At 37.7% G+C, this 12,657-nt stretch overlaps 1 protein-coding gene across 1 annotated transcript in view; it reads left to right on the top strand.

The window, feature by feature from the left end:
• Positions 1 to 949: 949 nt before the first annotated feature.
• KCNU1 (potassium calcium-activated channel subfamily U member 1) overlaps positions 950 to 12,657 on the top strand; it is a 71,657-nt gene continuing 59,949 nt past the window's right edge. Inside the window, 8 exon segments of the mRNA XM_029284821.1 lie at positions 950 to 1,150; positions 1,937 to 2,038; positions 3,706 to 3,767; positions 6,685 to 6,775; positions 7,411 to 7,522; positions 8,062 to 8,137; positions 9,981 to 10,056; positions 11,698 to 11,868. Coding sequence (XP_029140654.1) covers positions 950 to 1,150; positions 1,937 to 2,038; positions 3,706 to 3,767; positions 6,685 to 6,775; positions 7,411 to 7,522; positions 8,062 to 8,137; positions 9,981 to 10,056; positions 11,698 to 11,868 — 891 coding nt within the window.

Genomic DNA, 12,657 nt, shown 5'->3' on the forward strand with positions numbered 1-12,657 from the left:
CTCCACAGCCACTTCATATAGCTGTGAAAAGTGCAATTCCCTCTTTTGAACACTGAATCTGTTTTCACTTGCAGTTATTGTTTATTCTGTAATAACAAAATCTGTAAATCCTCCAACATACACCACGGGCAAGGCTTTTGACTATTTCTAGACAAAGGTCTGCAAACTTCTTTTATATCTGGACTAGTCAGCAGTAATATTGGCAGAGCCATTTCAGTTATGAAAGTTGTGATTTCCCCCCCCCCCCCCAGGTTACTTTATTAGCCATGAGTTTTCACGAAGTGATCCCTGTGTACAATGCCTGGATATAAATTAGGTGAATGAATATAAGCCTTGGCCTGTTCGTCAGTTGGATAAGAATAGTAACACATTTTATAAAACATCTGAAGGAAAAGTAATTTTCTATTCAGGTCTGTGGTTCCTGTATGATATTTGTGGGTCTAATAAAGAAGAATATTTTTATCACAGGGTTGAAATGGGGAGCCCTTGTTGCTCTCTGAGCTTGGTTATTTTCTTGCAGATGTTTCATTAGCCAACTAGGTAAGACCATCAAACTAGCACTGATGTTACCTCTTTTGGGTAATGAAACATCTGCAAGAAAACAGCCAAGCTCAGAGAGCAACAAGGACCCGTCATTTGTGGGTCTATAGCAGGGGTGTCAAACTGCCGCCCCACCCCGCGCCCACCCCATTGCTGGCAATGGGAAAAAAGTCGCAATGCATTTTGACACGTCATGTGACTTTGCAAGTTTGTCACCCCTGGTGTATAGAGAGAGAGAGAGAGAGAGAGAGAGAGAGAGAGAGAGAGAGAGAGAGAGAGAGAGAGAGAGATATACACACACATACACATACTGACATTGTCTGTATAGTGGCAGTGACATCATAAAGATTCTGCAAAGAAATAGAATTTCTTAGAATTCCCCAAGGGAACAAAAAGGAAGTGGAAAAAAATGGCCCACAAGCCAGGAGTCCTACGTACCATCAACAGCTGGTCTGAAGAATTTGGAGGCCAGTGTAGTGATTATCTCCAGCTGGCCTTTATCACTTCTTGTCTCTTTATTTTTGTGGGAGGTATCATTATCATCTTGATGGTCAGAGTAATCCGATACGTATTACATGGGTGTTTCTTTAGATATTCCATTCGATTTCAGGTAAGCCAATAGAAAGGGAATGGGGCAAAACTCTGTTAGGATTATATATCTGAGTATTGTATCTTACACATGAAGTTAAAATCAGATAGAGAGTTACATGTAACGGAAGTGGAATATCTTGGACTCTTCTGAGAATTCAGATGGAGAATCGGTGCTTTGATTGCATGTTATTGATGTATCCATTTGATATTCATTGCTTATTTACAATATTCCCTAGTGACCTATGGATCCCCACTCTCCATTCCCTGAAGAAAACAAACCCTACTTTATCACCATTTGAATTTCACCACACTTGGGAAGAGAAGCAGGATATTAAATATAAAATAATGTATCCTTACATTTCCGGATAACTTTCTATTAAAACACTCTGATGAGAAACTGGCATTTCAGTTGAGAGTGCTTTTTTAAGGGCTTTTCTGTCCCTTCCTTTCCAGATGTCATACTTTATGGTTCATAATTCACTGGAAGTTTTTAAGAAGAGATTGGATAATCATTTGTCTGAAATGGTATAGGGTTTCCTGCCTGAGCAGCGTGTTGGACTGAGTCCCTTCCAACTCTGTTATTGTGTTATAATCCTAAAATAACCAGTGGAAAGGAATATTATTGAGATTGAATTGTGGTTGTGCAATAGCCAAATAACTAAATAAATCTGTTTGAGAGCAATTCCAGAATAAATTTTTGGCCCTGCACCATATAAGAGGCACACACAGAAGGCAATTAAATAAGGCCCTTGTTTTAATGTAGACGAGCAGCGTAAAGTCTTAACATTTATTTTTATCTTGATAGCTGTTTACCAATAAGATGCTCCTGATGAGTTTTTGGAAAGGAAAGTTCCAAGACAGGGTGGTTATGATGATCTCAGCTCAGACGTCTATAGGCCGTATTCTGGTGAGTTGTTTTAAAGGTGGCCAAAAGATTATACTGCAGAATGATTTAATGATTATTTCAGCATTTGATGATTAGGCACAAGAGTCAATGCTTCGGCTACTAAAATAGAATTTTCCACGCACAGGAGACAGGCATCTGCAAGTCTAAAGGTGTCCCAATGTTTATAAAAATGCAGAAAGAAAAGTGATACCAAACCCTGCAAGAGAAGATTTCATGGAACACACTTAAAATGAAATAGTGTCATAGGGGGGGGAAAATGACTGATAAGATTACTGCTTTGGTGTTACTAAAACAGGCTTACTAGGTCTACCTTATACGCTAAACATAAATGCAAAAAAAGCTAAAGGGAATGGGGAAGTCTACATTAATTTTAAATCGTTATCTATTGTGGATTTCATCAGGAATATTTTTATCATAAAGTGGAATCCAGATGAAATGATGGACGCATACATAATGACAGGAAGGATGACTATGTCTTTACTGCGATTACATGAGAAATATGTCAAAACTCGTTTAAATTGAATTCAACTCTGGATGAATTTGTGGGTATGGACAATATGGGGTTGTTGCTTTTTTTGGCAAAATAGAACAAAAATCTGCCTTTGCCTTCATCCAGGATGTTCTAGTTTCCTAGTTTAGCAATAGGCTTAGTTTCCATCCAAATTTCAACCATATTAGACTTTGCTTTGCTCTTAAATCAGCTTAACAGTAAGGCTGTATAAAATAAAGAGTTAGGATAAACCTTTCATGGAATAGTTAATTTTTGAGGAAAGATTTAAATATTGATTAAGCAGGTGAATGGCGATACTATTGGTTGGTGATAATAAAAAAGATTTTGTCAGGACTATCAATTCAGGAATTCGGTTGCTGTCACCTTCTGAAAAAAAATATCACATGATATATCTGAAAGACTAACTTTTAAAGACAGCCAATTTAGACGATTGATTCACTGCAATTAATATTGAAGAACATTATTTATATAAGCACCTTCAAACACCTCCATCTCAATTCCTGTATGTTTTTCTCTGGCCATTCTAAATGTAGTTTTCCTTCCTTCAGATCAGTGTTTTGATTCCAGGACAGCTGCTTGGAATAAGTCTGCAGTTTTCTTGGCAAGATTTCCATAGAGAAGAATATTTGTAACTTGGGGTTGAAATGAAAGATTCTTGGTGCTCTCTGAGCTTGGTTGTTTTCTTGCAGATGTTTCATTACCCAAATGAGGTAACATCATCAGATGTTACCTAGTTTGGGCAATAAGAGGTCTGCAAGAAAACATCCAAGCTCAGAGAGCACCAAGGATTCTTCATTGGGAAAGTTCTGAGGTGAATTGCCATGGCGTCCTTCCTAGGGTTTGAGAGACAGCCTAAAGCTCGCATTATTTAATTGAAAAGTTTTCTCCCACCGGTTTTTTCCCTTTAACAAAATTTGTTGACCTCTAATAGTGACCAAATACAAAATACATACAATGTAACTTCACCATTACCTCCTATAGATTATTTTAAAACTAAGAATGTGGAGGGTTATCAAGAACTCACACTCTAGGTCATACTGTCAGTTTACGGTTTACACCGTGATTCGAATCTTTTTGATCTTTGCTTAGAAACCTCTGTTTTAAATTAGACTGGCAAATAAACAGTGAACTAATTATATGTAGGTTTCTGTTTTAGGTAATACTGGTGTTCCTATTTAGTATTGGATCACTCATCATTTACTTCATCAACTGTTACAGGTAATTAGAACCTAGTAATTTATTCTAGGTATATGTCTTTCTTTAAAAAAATGTATTTCACATGTCTGTGTTAATTTTTATCAAAATATAGTTGCTTCTCTCTCTCTCTCTCTCTCTCTCTCTCTCTCTCTCTCTCTCTCTCCCTCCCTCCCTCTTTCTTTCCTTTGGTTAAAAAAAGCCATTTAATCAATGGAAAGAAATACATCAAACCTACCATAGACTAAATTAAATTGAGTTCAACCCCTAGCTATTCCGTGTGCATATTTTCTTGTAAGAATACAACATTGATTTGCTGTTTGCCTCCTCCTAGGGTATTGTGTGCTGGCTTTTTGTGTGTGGCTAATTTCCAATCTAGCCCTCAGCTGTGAATATTTTTATGGTGGTTTCCCATAAAAGTATGAACCAGATCTTATCCTGCTTACTTTGGCCAGATACTGCCATCTGCTGTAAGACAACCATACATTTTCTGCAGTTTTCTTGGCAAGATTTTTCAGAAGTGGTTTGCCCTTGCCTCCTTCCTAGGGCTGAGAGAGAAGGACTGGCTCAAGGTCACCCAGTTGGTTTTGTGCCTAAGGGGGGACTAGAACTTAGAGTCTCCTGGTTTCTACCCTGATGCCTTAACCACTATGCCAGACTGGTATACCTGGATATCCGGACCTAAAAGCTGTCGTCTATTTAGGGACAATGGAGGATCAGAGGCTCATTCCTGTCATTGCAGAAATGCTCTGTGCACTCAAAGCATGCAAGGTCTCTGCAGAGGCTATGCAGCTGCTTTGCAGCACTTCCTACTGTGGTTGTTCGACACGGTGCTGTGTAGTCATGCAGTCATTCCAGAAGGCACTGCAAAAGGAACCCAACATCCAAGGAGAGTCCCACGCTGTTACAAACATCTGGAATATTTTGTTCTAAAACGAAGGAAAAGTTCGGTCACCTTCCAAAACTTTAAAGATGAGAGATGTTAGGTCGATTTTATTCCTGCTTGTGTTTATTCCATTGTGGTTCAGTTGGGAAGAAAGAACTCAGGGGTCATCCCCAGAAGCATCTGTGAAATTATTCTTTTGTATCCCTAAGGACAGTTCTATGATAGGTTCTAGGTCTCTCTCTGTCTTTAATGAATTTACTTCTGTTATCGCTATTGAAATAGCAATGTACAGGTGGTCCTCGGCTTATGACCACAACTGAGCCCAAGATTTCTGTTGTTAAGTGAGATATTTGCTAAGTGAGTTTTGCTCCATTTTACGGTCTTTCTTGCCTCTGTTGTTAAGGGAATCACTGCAGTTGGTGAGTTAGTAACCTGGTTGTTAAGCGAATCTGACTTCCCCATTGACTTTGCTCGTCGGAAGGTAGCAAAAGGTGATCACATGACCTTGGCACACAACAACGGTCATAAATATGGACCAGTTGCCAAGCATCTGAATTTTGATGACACGATCATGGGGATGCTGCAAAGGTCATAACTGTGAAAAACGGTCATAAGTCACTTTTTACCGTGGTGTTGTAACTTTGATCCATCACTAAACAAACAGTTGGAAGTTGAGGACTACCTGTAATTAATCCTCTTTTTAGTCTAGTGCTTTTGCATTAAACTACAATATCCATATTCTGCTAAAGGTACTGTATTTATCTGGTCAGCATCCTAAATTCAGGCTGTGCATATACAGAAACCTCCGGAGTACCCCATGCTGTGAAAACAACTACTATATCTTTTCGATACTCACAGCGGGAACATCTTCCACTTTTGAAAGATATAAGCCACATTTTTCAAAAAAGAGATTTCCCCCCACTTGGTTGGAAAAAACAGCACCATCATTTTTTTTGCAAAATGCAAATCAAACCAGCTTTGGCAATTTCATTCTGTCATTCCTCACTTGTCAACAACACAAAATGTGGAAACTGTCAAAAATGTCAAATGAAATTTGAAATTCTGCTTGTTGATATTCTGCAGTGTACAGTGTGAATACGGCTTGGCTCAAACGCTGCCAGCTTTTGAATCATCCAATTAAATCTCCCCCTCATGGTAATATCAAATGCTTTACACTGGAGAAGGAATCAAGCACTGAATTCTCTTCTGTATAGGAGCCAGCATGTTTGTAGTGTGTGTGTGTGTGTGTGTGTGTGTGTGTGTGTGTGTGTGTATAGGTCTGTGCGTGCGTATGAAGCATAATCTGTATTTCCCATGGAATCCATACAGAGGCAAAGGGGGGCAAATGATGACATGCATTTTGTGACACTATTATACAAATAATGCCTTCATGAATTTCCCTCAAGTATCATCCATTACTTCTTGTCCTGCCTTCAGGTGCTTTGGAGAATAGATTGTCCCTCTCTTCTTTGAGTCAGACCCTCAGATTGGAAGACTGTTATCATGTCATCCTTAGTCCTTCTCTTTTCTATATTAGACATGCCCAGTTCCTGCAGTTTTCATCCTATGTTTAGCTTCTAGCCCTCTAATCATCCTTATTGCTCTTCTTCACTTTTTTTTTAGCTTTCCAGCCTTAGTTGTGAGCATATAATGTTTTTCCCTTTTTGTGTAGTCTTTGGCTCCTTCCTTTGCTATAACAAAGCCTTTCCAGATTAAGAACCAGCCTTGGCAATAATCTGAGTCCTGGCAATGATCTGAGTCCTGGCCAGGCACCATAGAAGGGTTGAGTTTGTTGATAGAGTCCACACATCTGGATTTAGAGTCAATCACACACACAACCATCTCCCAGAAATGAATTTCATGAAAACATATAGATTTCTTACGAATGAACTCAGACACATGACCCTGAATTCTAATTTTCAATTCCCTTCTTGCTCTGATTTTTTAATGATTATTAAAAAATTGATTTCAATTTTTTTTCAGTTGATTTTCCAAATAATCATGAATGTCCTGTCTTACTATAAACAACGATTTCTTTTTTCCCCCTTTCTACAGTGTTAAAGAGTTTTGTCTCACCTTTCAAGACCAGACAATTGTAATTGATCTATTCTTTAATTTATTTTTTCTTCTGTACTTTGGATTGCGGGTAAGAAATATTTGCCATTGAAAATATTTTAAAAGTGTTGGGTGAAATAGAATAAGAGAATAAGATCCAGGAATGGTTCATAATAGCAGTGCTATTATTCTGTAATTTTCATATTCTTCCAAATTTTGCTAGTTTTGAGTAACTTTTTAAACAATTTGTAGAAAAGTGCATGCCTGTGAAAATAGGCACACATTTTGACAAAAAGGTATCCCATAACCTGTTTTACTTATTTATTAAATTTATTTGCTATCCGTCTCACCATGAAGAGACTTATAATGAATACAAAATTGTATTAGTTTAGAGAAATATGCCAAAAAATGCTTTAGATAGAAGCTGGTGAAAATATGGAGTAGAATGTTGTAAAAACAGGAATATTTTTACAATATTCAATATAAGACTTGACAAATTATTTCACTGATAGAACTATTAATTCCCTACTTTAAATTTTAGGTAGGCCTGAGGGAAAATAACGATATCACTCAGGCTGTGAGTTCTCATTTGATATTACCCCCCCTTTTTTTGAAGTCTGATCACATCATGAAGCAAAAAGACCAGATAGGGAATGAAGAGTTTCATTATCTATGACATTGTGCAGTGTTGTGGTTTTGTTTGTTTTTGTGTTTATTTTTTTTTAGTTTTTGGCAGCCAGTGACAAGCTAGCATTCTGGTTGGAACTTAATTCCATTGTGGATTTCTTTACCATAACTCCAGTCTGTATAGCCTTCTATCTCGGAAGAAATTGGCTTGGTAAGTACACACCTCAATTGTATGTGTCTGTGGAGATTCTCAGTCATCCAGGTCATGGTTGTCCCAAAGGTGCTTTTTCAAGAGACAACTGAATTTCCTTTGTTTTTCCTTGAAGACGTTTTGCTTCTCATCCAAGCTTCTTCAGTTCTCTCCTGAGAAAACATCTGAGAAATTAGATGCCTGTTAAGGGCAAGAGAATAAAGTGAATGAAGGATTCCTTCTTATAAACTGTCAAAAATGGCTGAGGCCATTTTGATTCTCCTTAGGAATTATTTATGGAATTCAGTAACTTCAGATTTTCTGTAATGTGCCATATTTAACGTGGCATTCAATGGGACCAAATATATATTTATGGCAACCATCCCATATCAAATGCATTTGGCTTTTAATTCTCTGCAAAATGATAATAATACCACCTACTGCCTAGAAATTAGTTAAATAGGTATGCATTATTTCAGTCTAAATGTTGCTGCCATGCTTCAATCACCAGAAAAAGAAAAGATAGTTTCACCTATTTCCTCATTTCCTCCTCTTTATAGGTTTACGCTTCCTAAAAGCATTGAGATTAATGGAACTTCCCAAAATTTTGCAGTTCCTCCAAATCACCACAAGTGGGTAAGACAATTTTTCTTTGTGTCATTAGTAACCCATCTGTCTGTTTTGTGCTTCCAACTGGCTTTTGTGCATTGGTCAGCTAGAACAAAATCAAAGTTGTCTCCAGCTCAAAATAGGTTGATGTCCTTTGTCCCAATTTGAAGAGAAGGCTGCTAATCCTGCTCAGGTTAGCTGAACTGTGTGACCCTAAACATCAGGTGTCTCTTGAAGGTTAATAATCCCTCTCGCAGTCGGGTACAAAAGACCAGGTCCTCACAGTGAAGGTTCAATTAAATCGATTTATTGCTATAGCTTATGCACAAGAATCTTCTTGTAACAGTACCTGATTAGAGTTAGATAAGTGTTAATGGCTCTGAAGGAGGGTTGGACTTTGTGACTATATATGGATTCTAGGCTGATCCCCCTTTTCACTCCACCTCTAGGTTCCGCCACTCCCTCTTTCACATTTGCACTTTCCTCTAAAAAAATATTTTTTATTCATGGGTTGCCCACTTCTTCAATCTTCTGAACCATATTCTGCACTCTCTTGCATGTAATTCCCATTTAGACCACTCCTATTGGTTCACTTCCAACATCCCCGAAAATGCCTTATCCAGAATCATATCAAATCTTCTCATAATTTACCTCCAATTAACATCTCCCAGCTGTTTTCTTGTTTGCCCAACCATCCACCTTGCAAGTCAGTTTTACTGCTTGCTCATGGCTCTCCAATGTACTAGATGATGGTTAGGCCTTGATCATGCCTTTGTTGCTCTCCAATACTTGTTGGTCAAAACAAACTACTATTACTTGTCAGACAAAACAGGCTTATATGTCTCGTAACTCCATCCGCAGTGTGTTGTACTAATGCAATGTTATCTGTCTTTGCATTACCCAAAAATAGATCCAACGTTTTCCTTTTTTGCATGGATTTTTTTTCCTGGGAGTTGTAGATATGGGAGTTGTAACAGGTATGGGACTCTGTAAAAGTTGGGCAATTTAAGATACTTCAGCCTTGGGTCTCTGGTGATTTCAGTTAGATTTCAGGTTCCTCTTTTAGAATTTTCTCTTAATGCCCTCAACAACTCTATGAGGAAAGTACAAACAGAATAACAGGGTTGGAAGGGTATTCTAGTTCAAACCCTTGCTTATACTTTATCAGACAAATGGTGTCCAATCTCTTCTTAAAAACCTCCAGTCTTGGAGCACCCACAACTTCTGGAGGCAGGTTCTTCCACTAATTAATTATTCTAACTGTCAGGAAATCTCACCTTAGTTCTAGATTGGTTCTCTCCTTGATCAGTTTCCATTAAGGACAGAATAACCTAGAACTAAGGAGAAATTTCCTGACAGTTAGAAAAATTGGAACAACTCGCCTCCAGAAGTTGCAGGTGCTCCAACACTCCAACAATTCTGTATGGTATATACAACTACTACTGAGATTGTTTTGTAGTAGTGTTTTATTTAAAAAAGAACTGGGGTAATCAAAATTGAATGAATTGAGCTACAAAGAATCCTAGGACAAACTGTCTACTCTATTTGAACTGTAACAATTCAAACCCTACCATTATGGGCTGATAAACAACCTCTAATGCTTTGATTCCTTTTGGTAGCACAAAGGGGAGTGAAAACCTTTTATTTATGATATGATTATTAGTTGTCTCCCTCCATGGGCCACTGTGGGATCTACAGGGCCAGAAACAGGATGAGAAATGTAATTAATGAATCAATCAATGTCCACTTGAGTTAAGAACATTAATTAATAGTGCCTCACTTGGAAGACCCTCAAAGGATTAAATGGAGGTGAATGTTGCACCTGTTCCTTTGAAACTCATCCCTATCAACCCTCTCCTTGCATGTTCAGTACTGCAATCAAGCTGTCCAAACTGCTAGCTGTATTTGTCAGTACCTGGCTCACGGCTGCAGGATTTCTTCACTGGGTATGTATCAAATGCCTGATGAAAATGCCAGCAAGAACATATGTCTTGGTTATTTAACAGTGAAGGTAGATTTCATGCTGAATGTCCTGACTGAATGTAGCTTTTTTCAAATTAAACTGCAGGGTTTTTAACTTTGAACCAGCTTGCATTCTATAGTTCTAACCTGCGATGCTCCCTAAAATATATTTTAACTTAAGCTGACATTAACTTACATTGGATTCAAGATTTTTTGTTCTATAGATGCTGGCAGACGTAGTGATCAGTGAATAGCAATATCACTTAGACTTACACAGTATACTGCTACACCGTGCTTTACAGCCTTCTCTAATCTGGGTCCTTATTTTAGTGACTTTGGAAGGGTGACAGGCTGAGTCAACCTTGAGCCGGTCAGGATCGAACTCCTGGCAGCGAGCAGTGAGATAGCCTGCAATATTGCATTCTAACCACTTTGCCACCGTGGCTCATTTTAAACAGTAACATAGGAAACATCGATGTAAATTTTTATTTGATGTTTGTGAGTATTGCATGCCAAACATTTGCATATTCAAGAGAATCTCTTTTTTTACTACACGGCTCTTATTTCAGATTTCTTGCCATTTTGTATCTGTCCTGACACCCATTTGTGGTGATGCCTGCAATATGTTATCAAAATCCCAAATGTTTTTATGTTCAACAACTTTGAACTTCTATTGAAATTCATCTGTTGAGGCTTTTCCCAAATTAATATGATTCTCCTCCTCAAAGCTTTCTCTATTATATCCACTGACTAGGTTAGTGCATTCTAAACTTGGATTAGCGAAAAACAGGCACTCTATTCACACATTATGTTATGTTAAAGCTGATAATAATAATAATAATAATAATAATAATAATAATAATAATAATAATAATAATAATAATAATAATAATAATAATAAAGTTGGAAGGGACCTTGGAGGTCATCGAGTCGCTAAAAACATGGGTTCCTGGACTTCTTATATATCTCACATCACTTTCATGAAGTCTGTGTTAATTTTATTTTATTAGACAAGAAAACATATACATATACATATAGTATTGCAAAAGTTTGTATATCAGCAGTTAATATGTGTAAACAATTAGACATGGGTTCACATGTTCAATATCTTTATATGGATCTATTTTGATAATTATTATTTAGCTGGCATATCAATACCATTTATTTTGTTTTTAACTTGTCTGTAAAACCTAGATGTAATAAATGGTTTTTGTACATCTCAGCAGACTAGGCAAAAATGAGGTTCAATTCATTTCAGAATAGAGCTGGAAGGGACCTTGGAGGTCTTCTAGTCCAACCCACTGCTCAAGCAGGAGATCCTGTCCAGTCTCTTCTTAAAAACTTCCAGTGATGAAGCACCCACAACTTCTGAAGGAAATCTGTTCCACTGGTTTATTGTTCTCACTGTTAGGAAGTTTCTCCTTAATTCCAGGTTGCTTCTCTCTTTGATTAGTTTCCATCCATTGATTCTTGTCTTACCGTCTGGTGCTTTGGAAAATAGATTGACCCCTTCTACTTTGTGGCAGCCCCTCAAATATTGGAACACTGCTATCATGTCTCCCCTAGTCCTTCTTTTCTCTAGACTAGCCATACCCAGTTCTTATGCTGTACTATTTATTATACAGATGGAGAATTCTGGAGATCCCTGGGTATATCACAGCAATCATCAAACCTTGACTTACTTTGAATGCTTATATCTGATCATGGTAACTATGTCTACAGTTGGATATGGAGATGTTGTGGTCAAAACCACCATAGGACGTGTGTTCATACTTTTCTTCATTGTTGGTGGTCTGGTAAGGAACTATATTAGGATTTGGATGAACACATTTAAGTCAGCTCCACTTCATATATTGTGTTGCCATGTAAGGTGCCTGAGAGGTGGAGCCTGCTAGCAGAGAGTGAAAACAATAAAATTGTGAGAATCTAAAAAAAATCAAGGGTATCGCTTATAAAGAAAAATGTACCCTAAGCAGTAATAATATAATATTCCACCATGGACAATCAGGAATAACAGAGTCTTGCTCTGTGATCTATAGAGTTGATCAGGAATTCTAGAAGTTTTCTCCTATGATCAATAGAATTATGTTGCTTGTAAATACAGTACATATGTTCAAGCACAATTTGTATACGCTGCCCTTTCTAAAAGGTGCTGAAAAAAGAATAAAAAATGGAGCAACTCTCAATCAAAATCAATATACAGTATATTTAAAGGTCTTGAATTATGCTAGATATTTTCTAGGGATAGCAATAGCACTTAGACTTGTATACCACTCCATAGTACCTTACAGCCCTCTCTGAGCAGTTTACAATATCAGCATATTTCCCCCAACAATCTGGGTCCTCCTTTTACCAACCTAAGAAGGATGGAAAGCTGAGTCAAGCTTGAGCCAGTCAGGACTGAACTCCAGGCTGTGGGCAGAGTTAGCCTGCAATACTGTATTCTAACTACTGTGCTGCCACAGCTCATCCCAGATATTGTTGAGAAGTCACCAAATGGATTTATTGTGCCCACTGCCAATTTCCTTATGCCAACTTTATGATTTTGGGGGAAATTTGGTGGGCATTTTTAGTACAAATTTACA

Source organism: Protobothrops mucrosquamatus, unplaced genomic scaffold (assembly GCF_001527695.2).
Source record: "Protobothrops mucrosquamatus isolate PMUCROS unplaced genomic scaffold, P.Mucros_1.0 scaffold977, whole genome shotgun sequence".
NCBI classification, from domain to species: Eukaryota; Metazoa; Chordata; class Lepidosauria; order Squamata; family Viperidae; genus Protobothrops; species Protobothrops mucrosquamatus.